The 17,870-nt window shown below is 45.1% G+C and overlaps 1 protein-coding gene across 1 annotated transcript in view; it reads right to left on the bottom strand.

Moving 5' to 3' along the window:
• TAF2 (TATA-box binding protein associated factor 2) overlaps positions 1 to 17,870 on the bottom strand; it is a 377,955-nt gene that overhangs the window by 304,147 nt on the left and 55,938 nt on the right. The window contains exons 6-7 of the mRNA XM_030218511.1: positions 10,431 to 10,662; positions 8,163 to 8,347 (exon numbers count right to left, since the gene is read on the bottom strand). Of these exons, the coding sequence (XP_030074371.1) occupies positions 8,163 to 8,347; positions 10,431 to 10,662 (417 nt within the window). The remainder of the gene's footprint in view (positions 1 to 8,162; positions 8,348 to 10,430; positions 10,663 to 17,870) is intronic.

Below are 17,870 nucleotides of genomic sequence, written 5' to 3' on the forward strand. Positions count from 1 at the left end.
TCAAAAATCTTCCATCTTTGAGCAATCAACCGTGAACATTAATATGGAGAAGTATAGCTGTTGTGGATTTGAATAAGAATCATTGACAGTTTGTCCGGAATGTCACAGGGTATGCCTTTGATATGTTTGGAGGATGGATTTTATGAGACTGGAATTGAAAATCTCAACTGCGACTTCATAAGATGTACACTGGGTGACTGGATGCCTAAGAGATATGATAGAGGTCTATAAAATAATGAGTGGAGTTGAACAGGTAGACGTGAAGCGTCTGTTTACGCTTTCCAAAAATAGTAGCATGCGATGAAGCTACAATGTAGTAAATTCAAAACAAATCTGAGAAAATTTTTCTTCACTCAGCGTGTAATTAAACTCTGGAATTCGTTGCCAGAGAATGTGGTAAAGGCAGTTAGCTTAGCGGAGTTTAAAAAAGGTTTGGACGGCTTCCTAAATGGACTTGGGGAAAATCCACTATTTCTGGAATAAGCAGTATAGAATGTTTTGTACTTTTTGGGGATCTTGCCAGGTATTTGTGACCTGGATTGACCACTGTTGGAAACAGTATGCTGGGCTTGATGGACCTTTGGTCTTTCCCAGTATGGCAATACTTATGTACTTATGTAGTGGAGTGGGGGTTTTTTTTTTTTCTTTTTCTCTTCTTGCTCTCTATTCCCTCCTCACCAAATGTGATTTTGGGATCTGTGTTTTCAATATTGGACCTGGATGGTGCTGACTTTGTTTGCTATGTTTGACATGTGGCTTGCTGGTGTGAGCCCGTTGTCAGGGTCTAGGGCTTGGGGAGGTTGGGGAGTGGGGACGTGTTGGTGAAGGATCCCTTTTTTGTATGTGTGTGTGTAAAGAAATGTTGTTGGTAACCGTTATATACAAAATCCTGATGTACTTTCACTATGTTAGTATTAAATAAGTTTGCAAGGAAGGTGGGGGTTCAGGGGCGAGATTCCCACACGGGCCTCATCCTATATTGGGCGCTGTGTGGTGGGAGGGAAAATATAAGGGTGGGGGAGTGGAAGGGAGGGAATTATGTTTGTTTTTATTTAGAGTAAGGGTTGGAATCTGCGCAATTTTTTTGGTGGGGGAATGTTTTGGTACTTCTGTTTTTTTTCTTTTTTTGCTGTTTTACCATGATGGGCTGTTACAATGTGGTGGGGAGGAGGACTATAGTCCGGATATTTCTTAATGTTGCTTTGGGTTGGGGGGCTACGAGCTGGGGTGGTCCCGTGACCTATGTTTATTGGACCTTTGGGTGTACCGCCATTATTACCAACCATGCCCCCGATTAAGTTAATTAAATGGAATGTTAATGGAGTAACTTCCCCTGTTAAGAGACAAAAGATTTTGCAGGCTTTAAATCGGCAAAGAGCAGATTTGGTGTTTTTACAAGAAACTCATTTATCTACCATAGAGCATCTGAAATTTAAAAGATGATGGGTTAGGGATTTGGTGGAGACCCCAGCGATAAATCCTAAAGTAGAGGCTGTTGATTCTATTTCGGAAAAGGGTTGGCCATTCAAGTGTTGCAGACTTGGAAAGATCCTAATGGTAGGTTTCTCATTGTCAAAGTCACTATTTGTAACAGAACATTGCTCCTGTGTAATATCTATGGCCCTAATGTATATGATCATAAATTTATACAAATACTTACGCATAAGATTCTTGGGCTGCCTGATATTCCGGTCTTTATGGGAGGGGATTTTAGTTTGGTACATGACCCAACTTTGGATAGATCTCCAAATTCTTCACGAGAAGTTGGGAACCCAAGTCGGGGTATTCACTTCATTTGCTCTAATTTGCATCTTCTGGATATTTGAAGAACACTACATCTCATGGATCGAGACTATACGCATTTGTCGAGGGCTTATGGGTCTCAGTCTCGAATTGACTATTGGCTGGTCTCTTCCTCTTTTTTTTCTTTGGTTCTGGAGGCAGAGATTGGCCCCTATAGCATATCTGATCATGCTCTGGTATGGTGTTCCTTTACTTTTTGACCATTAGGGGACAAGGCATATCGCTGGTGTTTTCCGGCGCATTTGTATTGGGATTCTGAGTTTCGTGACTATCTTTTGCTTAAGTGGGATGATTATCAGAATAATAATGCAGAGCATGTGCATACCCCAGTACGTTTTTGGAAAGCTGCCAAGGCAGTGTTGAGAGGAGAAATCTTAGCATATACTTCTTTCAAGAGGAAGGCAAGAGATCGGCAGATTTTACGGTTAGAGCGGCAACTGATTAAGGCGCGTATTCAATATGGGAAGTCTCTTTCTGACATCAGCATAGCTTACTGTTGGCTTTACAGACTTCCTTGGGTGAGCTTCTCCATGCTTGGGCGATACAATATTATAAACTTCAGTCATATTATCAAGGTAACAAATCTGGGAAACTTTTGGCAAACTTAGTTAAAAGATCCAGAGGCTCCTCTAATATATCTCAGATAGATCGTGGAGATGGGGTCTTGGTGAGGAAAGATTTGGAGATTGCAGATGTCTTCCAGAAATATTATAAACACCTTTATACTCACCCAGTAGGAGAAGATTTGGAAGGAGAAACATTTCTAAATAGAATGGAATTACCACGGTTTTCGGGGGAGGCTAAATGTAAGCTTGATGCGCCTATAACTGAAGAGGAGGTGTCCTTGGCAATCCAACAAAGTGCTCTATATAAGGCAACAGGCCCAGACGGCTTTAGAGTAGAATTTTACAAACTTTTATCATCTTCTATTGTCCCCATATTGCAATCTCTATTTACGCAGTTTGTTTTGGACGGGTGTTTGCCTGGATCTTTGCAATTAGCACAGATTATATTGTTGTTGAAGCCGGGGAAGGATCCTACACAGCCTTCCTCATATAGGCCCATTTTATTGTTGAATGTAGAAGCTAAATTGTTTGCTAAGATCTTGGCAAATCGATTGGCTCACGTGCTGCCTTCTGTGATAGCTGAGCCACAGGTTGGTTTTGTCCGAGGATGTACAATTACTAGGAATTTGAGGAAAATTCTTATTTCGCTTGAACAGGTGGAACGTGCCCATACGCCATTTTTGTTAGTTAGTTTTGATGCGGCAAAAGCTTTTGATCGCATTGCTTTGAACTTTTTATTTGCTACTTTGCGTCAATATGGTGTAGGAGAATTTTTTTTGAATGCAGTTAAGACATTGTATGCTTCACCTCAGGCAATGATTTGGATAAATGGTGGTTTTTTTTGTCACCCTTTGTTGTTAGTACGGATATATGACAGGGTTGCCCTCTATCTAGAGAGCTGCACGGGAACGGGATTTGCGGGATTCCCGCAGGGACGGAAGCAGTTCCTGTGGGGTTCCCACGGGGATGGAAGCAGTTCTGCGGGGTTCTCGTGGAAGTGTAAGCTACACCTGCACCAGCCTCTCATCTACCGAATACCAAGCTCTTTGAGTGCTGTCTCCTCCTCCTCCTCCTCTTCCTCATCCTCCTTGCTTTAACAGCACAAATGTGGAAAGTCTTCTATTAAGGAGGTGGTAGAGACACAAATGATGATGGAATTCAAAAAGGCGTGGGATGAACACAGAGGATCTCTAATTAGAAAATGGAAGTTATAAAAAACCCTAACCTTAAATGGCTGCATGTGTGTGTGGATGTGTGAAGTAATGCTTAGATGATGACTGGCTGTGATTAACTAGGGCCGATACCAGGCAGACTTGTATGGTCTGTGTCTAATATATGGAAGTCTGGTTTAGGATGGGCTGGAAAGGGTTTAGACAGCAACTTCAGTGGCTGGAACATACGGACAGTGCTGGACAGATTTTTACGATCTGTGTCCCACAAATGAGAAGACGCATAGACTGGAGTGGGCTTCAACGACAACTCCAGCAGTTGGAACATAAGGATAGGGCCAGATAGACTTCTATGGTCTATGTTCCAGAAACACAAAAGAAAGACCATAATCAAGTATATAATATCACACTCGTTGAATTAATCATTGGGCAGACTGGATGGACCATTCAGGTCTTTATTTGCTGTCACTATGTTACAATTAATCCTCTTTGCTCCCGGGCTGATGAGCAGACCTCAGCTCTGACACAGGTATGAGCATCGGATGTCACCTGACCTACTGGCGCGTGCATTTGGTGACCTCTCAGCACACAGTGCCAGTAAATCAGAGACAAATCTTACATGAGCACACCAGAGTGTTCCAAGTTTCAGCTTCCATTCCTTCCTTGCCTACAGTGATGTGGCTCAAATCCAGAGAGAGACTGAGGGAGCTGGCTGGAATTTTCTTTTAAGTACCATTAAATTCTTACAGTGATGGGTGGGGATATTCTTGCGGGGACAGGTGGGGATGGGTTAAATTCTTGCGGGGACGGGTTGGAATGGGTTACATTTTTGCGGGGATGGACGGGGATGGGTAAGATTCCAGTGGGGACGGGTGGGGACGGGTAAGATTCCAGCAGGGATGGGCGGGGATGGGTAAGATTTCTGTCCCCGTGCAACTCTCTACCTCTATCTCCGCTATTATTCTGTTATGATTCTGCCGGTCTGGCAGGGGAAGGGGGATGGACTTCATTCCTGATTGGCTGCCAGGGTTTGTACTGACGTCAGTGGGTTTTACTTTAGCCTGCAAGTTTCTGCTTTCCCTGCTTTGGCGTTACATTTCTTTGTGACTAAAAGCCTGGGCAGTTCTCTGCCAGAACATGTGGTGTGCTGTGCTCTGGCTTTGATCTGTGTTTTCCTGTTCAGTGATTCTTTCCCTTCCCTTGGTTTGCCATGCTGGTTACAGCCTGTGTTTGAGGGTGTAATCAGTTCACTTGACTCCAGCTGGGCTTTCCCTGGCTGCTTGCAGGTCTCTGTGGGAAGCCAGCTGCTTGTTTGCTCAGTGGGGGGCTGTGCTCAGTTCAACCACCCACTCAGCAGGCTGCTGGTCAGCAGCTTTCTTTCTGGTTGTTTGTTTACTGAAGGATCTCTCTCCCTCCTGTTCCTGCTTGCTGGCTCAGTAAGTTTAACCCCCTGAGTACTGTGGCTCTGCCTCTGCCTTCTGGGTGTTGAGGTTTCCTTCTCTTTTGCTGTCTTTTTCCCCTGGTATTTGGTTGGGGCCTAGTACCCCTTTTGTTTACTGCTCCTGTCTTTGGCGTGGGGGTTGGTGTGTTCATTCTCCCCTCTGCCCTGGGGTGGGGGTCCCGGGCTATGGGGTCCCAGGGTCATCATTAGGTTGAAGAGGATTGGTGAAAGCGGTGATCCTTGTGGTACTCCGCAGTCTGCTTTCCTCGGTGATGATATGTTTGAGTTTGATTTTACTTGATATGTTGTTGTGGTTAGGAAACCCTTGAGCCAGCTTAGTATGTTTCCACCAATCCCGAACTTATCTAGTAATCTTATTAATATATTGTGGTTTACCATGTCGAATTCCCTAGACATGTCGAATTGGAAGAGGAGGATGTTTTTTCCTATTGCTATTTCCTGCTTGAATTTGGCTAGGAGAGTGAGTAGTAGTTTCTGGGCTGTGGAGGGGGCGAAAACCTGACTGTGATTCGTGTAATATTGAGAATTTGTTTTTATAATCTTTATTTGTTTGACTACCATGCTTTCCATCAGTTTGACTGACAACAGGATGGATGCTACTGGACGGTAGTTTGTGATTTCGTTTGTTTTTTTCTTGGTGTCTTTTGATATTGGGGTGAGTAGGATATTGCCATTTTCCTTAGGGAAGATACCTTGCTGTAGCATGTAATTTAGGTGGGATGTGAGGTCTACTATGTAGCGGTCAGGGGCGGATTTCATTAGATAGTTGGGGCAGGTATCTAGTTTACAGTGAGTGTTGGAGAACCTGCTGATCGCCCGTGCAACTATATTGACGGTGAGGAGGGCGAAATTTAGCCAAGTTCGGTCAGCCGAAATTCTCCAGTGATTGGGTCCAACTCATTAAGGAAGATTTTGATGTCAGTGTTGTCCTGAGGTAGCGTGTTGCGTAGGTTTACAATTTTATTATTGAAATATTTGGCAAGCTTATCTGCAGATGGGATGTCTGTATTCGATGTAGTGACCAGATTGGTGTCCAGGAGTTTGTTCATGAGTTGGTATAATTTCTTCTCTTAAAACAGCCTTGCGGGTGCCCCGAGAAGTCAGCACAGAAAGTGGCTCTAAGACAGCCCTTTGGGGCTAGCTCAATGGGATTGAAGCCAGAGAGTAGCAGGAACCGGAAACCAGGGGATCCGAAGACCTGGGGTCCGAGACAGCTAGAGGCCCAAGGGCAAGATGACCAGGCTGGAACAAGACTTAAGACTCCTAATGGAACAAGGCTGAAGACACAGACTGGAAGACGGCTGGGACAAGACTGCATCGCCCACTAGACAAGGCTAGGCAACCCCTTGCAAAGGCAAGATGGAAGAGCCCCGGGATCCCCTATAAGGCCCCAGCTTCATGTCATAATCTCTGGGCGAATTCCTGCCTCTGGTCCTTTAAAATACATTTTTCAGTGTGTGTGTGTGTGTGCCTAAGGGAACTGGCATTAGCTGGTGCTGAAGACGCAGAATGGGAGCGGGCCGCCAAACCGAAGTATCACCCTGGGTCACCAGAAACGGCCATGCAGGCAACCTACAAGAACAGGAGGCCCGCCAAAAGCCCCGAAGAAGCAGTGGAGCCTGACCATGGGAGGAGGAAGGTGAGTCGGGGCACAGCAGTGACAACCTCAAAAATCCAAAGGTGCAAGTAGGCTCTCAAAATAAGGGAAACAGTTTCAAGAAACCAAAATATTATTCCTGGGTGAATTCTGCAGAATATTCTGTGCAAAATATTTGAAAATTTTGCCACATTCTGTATACCTTATTTGACCAAAAGACAAAATTATGCAATATAATCATTGTCTCTTAGAAAGAATTCATTTAAAAAGCACTACAGAAAAAGTTGTTCAAAGACACAATTAGTTTTGTTTCTTTTGTTAATTTTTTTATTTTTTGCAGAAACCCCAACATAAGTCCAAAACAACCCCCTCCCCACCAACGTTCTCTGTCCTCTGGCTCAACTCCCTCTCTCTCTCTCCCTCCTTCCCTCCCCTTTGCTCTCTCTTATTTGACACAATGCTGGTCTCAGGTGAGATTCCCTCCCCCTTTTCAAAGTTAATTCCCCAGGATCCCTCCCCTCTTCCAAAGTTAATTCCCCAGGATCCCCTTCCATCATCTATGTACTCTAGGCTTGATTCCCCCCCCCCCCCCCCATCTATCTTCTCTAGGCTTATCATCGTAGCTCTTTGCCCCCTAAGCCTTGACTTTATCCCTTCTATCTCCCTGATTCTTCTAGGCTCAACCTCCTCTTCCTCCCCAGTTTTGCCTGCCTCTTCCCAACCCCCAAATATAGCCTCCAGCTTTCCTACTCTGCCCCCCCCCCCTGGGTTTTTAGTTTTGTCTCTCTGTCCTGGGATCCTTTCCCCAAGATTTCCTCCTCTATTTGGCCAAATGGGTCAACACTGTGGCTGCTTTTCTCCAGGGGCCCAATGCAGCTGATACTGCCTTAGCCATTACCTCCTTCCCTCGCATGAGCAGGTACTGCCCACCTCCTTTCCACTCTGCATGGTAAAGGGTAATGGATTTGATATACTACCTTTCTGTGGTACAATCAAAGCAGTTTACACATTATATTCAGGTACGTTCTCTGACCCTAGTGGGCACACAATCTAAGTTTTGTACCTGGGGCAATGGAGGGTTAAGTGATTTGCCCAGGGTCACAAGGAGCTGCAATAGGAATTGAATCCAGTTCACCAGGTTCTCAAGCCACTGCACTAACCATTAGGCTATGCCTCCACGGTGCTGCTACTACCTTCCTCCAGCCCTGAGGACCAACACCAAACCTTCCCCCTAACTCACATGACTAGCAGTGCTGCTTCTTGATCCCTGTACCAAATTATGTAAGTCAATGCAGAATTATGCATTGCATAGTTGCACAAAATTTCCCCAACATTTACAAGAGGCCTGAGCACTCTCAAAATGCCAAAACATCATATATTAAAGCTTAGAGGACAAGCAAAATATGAAGCTTTCAACTACTCATGATTATTTGTTGTTACACTACAATCTGAAACCGGACAGTTTGAATCACTAAGAAGCATGATTATAGGTTATCCTCTGTTGCTGGGTGGGGTCAGAGTACTAACAATAAAACAAACTTTTAGATTAACACATATCTACTAACCTAAAAATACTCATAGAAGCATATGCAGCTACTTCAACATAAGCTTCATCCACAAAGACCGTCTTAAAACAGGAGTAAGGATAGCGGCAGGTGAGAATCTCCTCATAAAACTCAAAGACTTCATGGAGATAAGAAGTGGTGTGTTTTAGCAATGGAAGCAGCTGAGGTAAGCAAAAATGAGTTACCTAGGGAGGAAAAAGTTATTTATTTATAAAAAGAAAATATTTCATGTTGGTACATACAAAGAGGGCAATTTTACTGTATAACAGGGCACCTAGGCAGGGAAGGCACATAGATGAATAAGTTGTGTTTATTACATAAAGAGGCATATTTTCAAAGCACTTAGCCTTCCAAAGTTCCATAAACCTATGGAACTTTGGGAGGCTAAGTGCTTTGAAAATATGCCTCAAAGGCATATGCATATATAAACAAAAAATAATTATAATGGACCATCAAATGAGAGAATCATACATCTGTATAACCAACTAGTGGTTATGGTGTAACTTTTCACCACAATTTTCATAATCAGTCCAATCAACTCATAATCATGCAAAAAACTACAATTAGGTATCATCAAAAAATATTCACATTGTACATCTATCATTAAGCCATATCTTCAATGATTTGCTGTAGCACCCAACATGAGGTTTTCAAAAAACTACATCAGGGATATCTCATAGTCAAACCATGTCCAATTCAAATATCATCACAGCAATTTTTCAAAACTTGATTATCATGTTGGATGCTACTGCAGATTACTGAAGATTGGCTGCAACAGCATGCTATTGACTTCTTTAGTTATGATATGTGTACAATGTAATTATTTTGGGGATATCTAAGCATAGTTGTTTGAACAAGTGCACAACTGAGTTTCAGTTCATTGAACTGATGATGAAAAATATGAACTAGTTATACTATAACTATTGGTTGGTTGTACATTTTTATGATTCCCACATTAGATGGTCAGCTACAATTATGTTTATGTTTATATATGTATTTTTTTGATGAGAATTTTGATTTTTTTTTCTTTTTCTTGAATGTATTTCATAAATGTAACATATTTAATTATGTGTCTCTATAGAATAGCTTCTCCAAAAACTTCCACTAGCTGCAAGGAAAGAGACACTTCATGCATGTATATATTGGTAAGTATCAACACATATGCAAATTTTATAAAATATATAAGTGTTGATCCCACCCTTCCCCCTGCCCATTCTCAGCTCTCAGTAACATCTACACTTATAACTGCATATAAGTAGGTGCAAGGTCTTCTACTTTTATGTGGACATACCCTATGCAATTTTTTAAAGTACCTAGCTGACTGTGTAAAGCATTTCTGAATTCACTCAAGTCGCATATAAAAGTATATTATTTAACATTAACTAAAACTGAAAGATTTTACTTCAAGTCACATATGTCCTGAAGTAAATAGTTCATATTTTTTTTAATCTACAACTATAAAATTTAATTACTAATTATTATACAATTTTACACAAAAAGAGAAAAGAAAAACAATATTTTGGTCCAGATCTGAGCAGCAGCTTTTTAATTTATAAAGGATACAACTGTAGGTAAGGTAAAACAAGTTCAAAGTGGCAGAATTGCAGTTAAAGTATTCAGCACTCTAATTCACAAGTCAATACTGCCCCCTACTGGGCACTATTCTTCATACATATACTCTTGTTTCTAAAGGCATAAAAAGTGTTTTCTCACATCCCAGTTTCAATTATCACACACTTGTTGAAAAATAAGGTCACAATTTGTTTCTATAAAAAGCTGCTTTACATGCACATAATTTGACCTGTAAATTCCTAAAACATATCTGTTAGACAGGATCTCTTCCATCCTATAGATGTACATGTTATCCAATACCCTCACTCACATCCTTGAAGAGGACATTGCCACAGGTGGCATTTTCTGCTACCTTATCAGCCCCCCCTTCTCCCTTTATTGCAGTGGATCTCAATCTTGTAGAGGCACATCTAATTGGTCAGATTTACAGACTAGCCATAAATATGAACTAGACAGATTTCCATACACTGGAGAGTAAGCATTTGCAAATTGTCTATCTGTTATGGATACCCTGAAATCCAGACCAATGACATGTGCCTCCAGGATAAGGTTAAGAAAACCAATGCCTGTTTCCTACAGAAAATTAACATCTGTTTTCCAGTTGCAAAAACATTCTTCTCTTTTTCCTGATTCCCTGCGTCAGAAAAAAAAAACTGCAAACAGAGCAAACACAGATTTAGACTTGTAACCAATTACCTCATGCATGTAGGGGTCAACAAGGATTTCAAAAGGCCCAATTGCCAGAGAGATGTTAGGAGATGCAGTAGGGATAGTCAGTGTGTAATGAAAGGTCTTTTTTCTCATGTCATGAGTGTAAACAGTCTCCACCAAATCTCCATTTGAAACGGCCACCATAGCAGCATCCACTGTGAACTCCAGCTTCCATGTACATAGTTCTGAGTATGAATCCACGCAAGGAAACCAAAATCTAGGAACAGGGGTGAAAAGATGCAGGAGAACATGACTTACTCTGATAATAAAATATCAATAAAAGAATATAAATAATCAATATGTTTATACTTTATTTTATAAAGAAGCAGCATGCACCAAATAATTAATTAATTGCTCATTTTGGCAGTTTTATAACCCACGTAGACCCAGTGTACCCAGGTCTGAACATGCTGGATTGTTCCATGTTCCATTTCAATCTACTCTAACTCAAGAAAACAGCCTCCAGAGCAAAGGCATCAAGGTATAGTACCATATTAACCATCTTCGACATAATCTAAACTAGCACTGAGAAATTTGCAATGGTTCAGATTTGTGTTTCATTGTATTCCATAATAAATGAAGTTCAGCACTTATCCTACTTCTTAAAGCTTTCCTGTTATTGCCAAACATTAAATATCCCTCAATCTTATCATAGCAACTTTGTTCATAACAGGGCTCTGGTGTTGGAGTTCGAAGCAATTCTGAGTGGAGTTGAATTCAGTAAAAATGTACCAACTCCAACTTCAAAATAAAAAAAACCCATTATAATACATGGTAAATTTATCAAATTATACTTGCAAATACATATCTTTGTCCTGGATCTAAATTTATATTCACCAGACTTTAGATACTGAACAAAAAATTTAAAGCCTAATACCAGTAGGAGATGAATCAGAGCTGGAATCGGACAGTAGAAAACAGAGGAGTCGGAATCAAAGGTTTGGTGCACTGACTCCACAGCCCTGGTTCATAACTAAGAATTGCAGAGACGCCAAGTTACCTAGTTGCAGACTGCAGACTTTGGGCCAATCCTGCTTTTTGAATTTCTATTCCAAAGCAATGTGGGATTTGTGGTGCCTGATCCTGCCCATTGAAATCAGTGATGCAAGTTCTACAATGCACCAGGATGGGGTGGTTAGAAATCCAGGACTGGTCCAATAACTCCAGCCTGGAATTGGTTAACTTGGCATCTCATCTCTGGAATTGGTTCTGATTTAGTTAGTCCCATTTAAGATGAGGCAAAGACACTATCACGCTTATTTTCGAAAGAGAAGGACGCTCATCTTTCAACACAAATCGGGAGATGGGCATCCTTCTCGCAAGGTTGTCCAAATCAGCATAATCGAAAGCCGATTTTTTGACACCCTCGACTGCTTTCCGTCACAGGGACGACCAAAGTTCACGGGGACGTGTCGGCAGGGTAGCGAAGGCGGGACTGGGGCATGATTAGGAGATGGTCGTCCTCGGCTGATAATAGAAAAAAAAAGGGCGTCCCTGACGAGCACTTGGCCGACTTTACTTGGTCCATTTTTTTTCACAGCCAAGCCTCAAAAAGGTGCCCGAACTGACCAGAAGACCACCAGAGGGAATCGGAGATGACCTCCCCTTACTCCCCCCCAGTGGTCACTAACCCCCTCCCCCAGTTGTCACTAACCCCCTCCTACCATAAAAAACAAGTTTAAAAATACTTTTTTGCCAGCTTCTATGCCAGCCTCAAATGCCATACTCAGGCCCATCGCAGCAGTATACAGGTCCCTGGAGCAGTTGTAGTGGGTGCAGTGTACATCAGGCAGGCGGACCTGGGGGAGGGGGTTGGGGGGGCTCAGCACCCAAGGTAAGGGAGCTATACACCTGGAAGCAATTTCTGAAGTCCACTGCAGTGCCCCCTAAGGTGCCCGGTTGGTATCCTGGCATGTGAGGGGGACCAGTGCACTACAAATGCTGGCACCTCCCACGACCAAAGGGCTTGGATTTGGACGTTTTTGAGATAGACGTCTTTGGTTTCCATTATCGCTGAAAACCAAGGACGACCATCTCTAAGGTTGACCTAAATGTCAAGATTTGGGCATCCCCGACCGTATTATTGAAACGAAAGATGGTCGTCCATCTTGTTTCGATAATACGCATTGCCCCGCCCCTTCGTGGCACCGTCCTAGAGTTGGACGCCCTTAGAGATGGTCGTCCCCGTTTGAAAATGCCCCTCCACGTTGCTACTCTTAAACTTGGTTCTTCAAGAATATCATAGATACTGAAACGTCAACGCCAAAGATCAGTCTCAGTATGTCAGTGTGACTAGCAGGGGAACTTACATCTAAAAAACATAGGTAATCTCTGGTGTGGATCAGAATTTTAACTCTATCAAAGGGGTTTATAAGGAAAAACAACTGACTGGAAAAACACTCTGCTGTGAACTTAGTTCTGATTCTGGTTGCAGTAAAGCGAATGCTACATACCTGTAGAAGGTATTCTCCGAGGACAGCAGGCTGATTGTTCTCACAAATGGGTGACGTCCACGGCAGCCCCTCCGATCGGAGATCTTCCTAGCAACAGAGTTTGCTAGTCCTCGCGCGCGCCCGCGATGCGCGCATGTGCGGCCGTCTTCCCGCCCGAAATCGCTCGTGTTCGCTAGTCCCGTACCAAGCAAAAACAAGACAAGGGAAGACACAACTCCAAAGGGGAGGTGGGCGGGTAGGTGAGAACAATCAGCCTACTGTCCTCGGAGAATACCTTCTACAGGTATGTAGCATTCGCTTTCTCCGAGGACAAGCAGACTGCTTGTTCTCACAAATGGGGTATCCCTAGCCCCCAGGCTCACTCAAAACAACAAACATGGTCAATAGGACCTCGCAACGGCGAGGACATAACTGAGATTGACCTAAACTTTTCCAACTAACTGAGAGTGCAGCCTGGAACAGAATAAAAATGGGCCTACGGGGGTGGAGTTGGATTCTAAACCCCAAACAGATTCTGCAGCACAGACTGCCCGAACCGACTGTCGCGTCGGGAATCCTGCTGAAGGCAGTAATGAGATGTGAATGTGTGGACAGATGACCACGTCGCAGCCTTGCAAATCTCTTCAATAGTGGCTGACTTCAAGTGGGCCACTGACGCCGCCATGGCTCGAACACTATGAGCCGTGACATGACCCTCAAGAGTCAGCCCAGCCTGGGTGTAAGTGAAGGAAATGCAGTCTGCTAGCCAATTTGAAATGATGCGTTTCCCCACAGCCACTCCCCTCCTGTTGGGATCAAAAGAAACAAAAAGTTGGGCGGACTGTCTGTGTGGGCTTGTCCGCTCCAGATAGAAGGCCAATGCTCGCTTGCAGTCCAATGTGTGCAGTTGACGTTCAGCAGGGTGGGTATGAGGACGAGGGAAGAATGTTGGCAAGACAACTGACTGGTTCAGATGGAACTCCAACACCACCTTCGGCAAGAACTTAGGGTGAGTGCGGAGGACTACTCTGTTATGATGACATTTGGTATAAGGAGCATGAGCTACCAAGGCTTGCAGCTCACTGACTCTGCGAGCTGAAGTAACTGCCACCAAGAAAATGACCTTCCAGGTCAAGTACTTCAGATGACAGGAATCCAGTGGCTCAAAAGGAGGTTTCATCAGCTGGGTGAGAACGACATTGAGATCCCATGACACTGTAGGAGGTTTGACTGGGGGCTTCGACAAAAGCAAACCTCTCATGAAACAAACAACTAAAGGCTGTCCAGAGATAGGCTTACCTTCCACATGGTAATGGTATGCACTAATCACACTAAGATGAACCCTTACAGAGTTGGTTTTAAGACCAGACTCCGATAAATGTAGAAGGTATTCAAGCAGGGTCTGTGTAGGACAAGAACGAGGATCTAAGGCCTTGCCATCACACCACACAGCAAACCGTCGCCAGAGGAAAAAATAACTCCTCTTGGTAGAATCTTTCCTGGAAGCAAGCAAGACTCGGGAGACACCCTCTGACAGACCCAAGGAGGCGAAGTCTACACTCTCAACATCCAGGCTGTGAGGGCCAGAGACCGAAGGTTGGGATGGAGGAGCGCCCTCTCGTTCTGCATGATGAGGGTTGGAAAGCAGTCCAATCTCCACAGTTCTTCGGAAGACAATTCCAGAAGAAGAGGGAACCAGATCTGACGAGGCCAAAAAGGAGCAATCAGAATCATGGTTCCCCTGTCTTGCTTGAGTTTCAGCAAAGTCCTCCCTATCAAAGGAATGGGAGGATACGCGTACAGGAGACCTTCCCCCCAAAACAGAAGGAAAGCATCCGACGCTAGTCTGCCGTGGGCCTGCAGCCTGGAACAGAACTGAGGGACCTTGTGATCAGTGTTGCCAATTGGGCGGTTTTCCGCAACCCGCCGCGGGAAATTTTTGCCCGCGGCGGGTCGCAGTTTTTTGGGCTTCTTTTTTTTCTTTTCCGCGGTTTTTCGGGCGGTTTTTTTCGGCCGCGGGGGGCGGGGTTAGTGACGTTTTGGGCGGGGTTAGTGACGTTTTGGGCGGGGCCGATGACGGGGGAGGCGGGCCGATGACGGGGGAGGCGGGGCCGGTGACGGCGGGGGCGGGGTTGATGACGCGGGGGTGGGGGTGTCAGGGGCGGGGTTTGAGTTTGGGCGGGTTTTGGGCTGTTTTTACTCTAGATTGGGTGGGAAAAAAATTTTCCACCTGGCAACACTGCTTGTGATTGGTCTGAGTGGCAAAGAGGTCCACCAAGGGGGTGCCCCACACTTGGAAGATCTCGCGAACCACTCTGGAACTGAGCGACCACTCGTGCGGTTGCATGATCCTGCTCAATCGGTCGGCCAGACTGTTGTTTACGCCTGCCAGATAAGTGGCCTGGAGCCACATGCCGAACCAGCGTGCCCAGCGCCACAAGCTGACGGCTTCCTGACACAGGGGGCGAGATCCGGTGCCCCCCTGCTTGTTGATGTAATACATAGCAACCTGGTTGTCTGTCTGAATTTGGATAATTTGATGGGACAGCCGATCTCTGAAAGCCTTCAGAGCGTTCCATACTGCTCGCAACTCCAGGAGGTTGATCTGTAGACCTTGTTCCTGGACGGACCAAGTCCCCTGGGTGTGGAGCCCATCGACATGCGCTCCCCACCCCAGGAGTGACGCGTCCGTGGTCAGCACCTTTTGCGGCTGAGGAATCTCAGGGTCAAATTGGCTCGAATTGTCCACCAATGAAGGGAGAGAAGAAACCTCGTGGACAGACGAACCACATCCTCTAGGCTCCCAGCAGCTTGGCACCACTGGGAGGCTAGGGTCCATTGAGCAGATCTCATAAAAAGGCGGGCCATGGGAGTCACGTGAACCGTGGAGGCCATGTGGCCGAGCAATCTCAATATCTGCCGAGCTGTGATCTGCTGCGACGCCCACACCAAGGAGACAAGGGTCAGCAGATCGTCGGCCCTGGTCTCTGGGAGGTAGGCACGGGCCATCTGGGAATCCAGCAGAGCTCCTATGAATTCAAGTTTCTGAACTGGAAGAAGGTGGGACTTTGGATAATTTATCACAAACCCTAGCAGCTCCAGGAGACGAATAGTCACCTGCATGGACTGCTGAGCTCCTGCCTCGGAGGTGTTCTTTACCAGCCAATTGTCAAGGTAAGGGAACACATGCACTCCCAGCCTGCGCAGAGAAGCCGCTACTACGGCTAGGCATTTGGTGAATACCCTGGGCGCGGAGGCGAGCCCAAAGGGTAGCACACAGTACTGAAAATGCCGTGTTCCCAGATGAAATCGAAGATACTGCCTGTGGGCTGGCAGAATCGGGATGTGCGTATAGGCATCCTTTAAGTCCAGAGAGCATAGCCAATTATCCTGTTGAATCATGGGAAGAAGGGTGCCCAGGGAAAGCATCCTGAACTTTTCCTTGACCAGATATTTGTTCAGGGCCCTTAGGTCTAGGATGGGACACATCCCCCCTGTTTTCTTTTCCACAAGGAAATACCTGGAATAGAATCCCAGCCCTTCTTGCCCCGGTGGCACGGGCTCGACCGCATTGGCGCTGAGAAGGGCGGAGAGTTCCTCTGCAAGTACCTGCCTGTGCTGGAAGCTGAAGGATTGAGCTCCCGGTGGGCAATTTGGAGGCATTGAGGTCAAATTCAGAGAGTACCCTAGCCGGACTATTTTGAGAACCCACTGATCGGAGGTTATAAGAGGCCACCTTTGGTGAAAAAATGTTAACCTCCCCCCGACCGGTAGGCCGTCCGGGCCAAGCACTGGAACGTCGGCTATGCTCTGCAGGAGCCAGTCAAAAGCCTGCCCCTGACTTTTGCTGGGGAGCCGCAGGGGCCTGAGGCGCGCGCTGCTGACGAGAGCGCGCGCGCTGGGGTTTAGCCTGAGCAGCAGGCTGGCGGGAAGGAGGATTGTACCTATGCTTGCCGGAAGAATAGGGAACCGTCCTCCTTCCCCCATAAAAACGTCTACCCGAGGAGGTAGAGGCTGAAGGCGGCCAGCGGGAGAACTTGTCGAAAGCAGTATCCCGCTGGTGGAGCTGTTCAACCACCTGATCGACCTTGCCCCCAAAAACATTGTCCCCCCGGCAAGGGACATCCGCAATCCGCTGCTGGATTCGATTTTCCCAGTGCTTTGAAAATATGCCTCTAGATGACACTTAAATAGCGCGATTGATGACCATGAGATTCCCAATAGGATGAAGAAAAATTCCTTCATGGTGTCTTTATGCTACCCCTCTATAGACCCCCGTGGGATCCTTCCACATGGAGGTGTATAGAGGGTTTGGTCTTCGAATATCTTTCTAACCGCCTCCCTGAATTCTTGTGAGACCCCTTCCCATGGGTATCGCTGTTGGGGAGGCATCAGAAGGCGCAGTTCAAGTCTAATTCCCATGACCACAGCTTTCTGTCCTTTTGGGTCTAAATGAATCTCTGGCCATTTGTGTTCCCACATATATGCTTATTAGAAATCACCCCTGATTAAATCAGTGTGGAATCTTACTTGTGTATGGAGTATTTTGTAGAACAAATGACAGGTATAGAATAAATAGAAATAAAGACAGAGATAGTTTACCGAAATAAGGTATTTATTCTTACCAAAATTAAGACATCAATCTGGTACATTCATCAGACAGCTTCGAGACTCAATTGGACAGAGCTTCGCCCTCGGAAAGACGTTGGGGAAAGTTCCAACAATCTGTCTAATTCTCATCTCTTTTATAGGAGTTGGTCTCAATACAAGTCTATGGCAAGACACTTTTTTTCCTTAATCTTGCATAACCTCTGAATCATACTTTACTACCGGTCAGGTGCCCACCTCCCCTTTCCGTTTTATTATTGCAACTTATTGTGCAATTTCCCTTTTGTAAACAACTTCTTACACAACAGTCTCATATCATCTTGTGATCTGGGTGCCATCTTATAAAGACAAACTCCATGTTATGAACCAAACTTTTATCATTTTT

This window comes from Microcaecilia unicolor, chromosome 1 (genome assembly GCF_901765095.1).
Source record: "Microcaecilia unicolor chromosome 1, aMicUni1.1, whole genome shotgun sequence".
Lineage (NCBI taxonomy): Eukaryota > Metazoa > Chordata > Amphibia > Gymnophiona > Siphonopidae > Microcaecilia > Microcaecilia unicolor.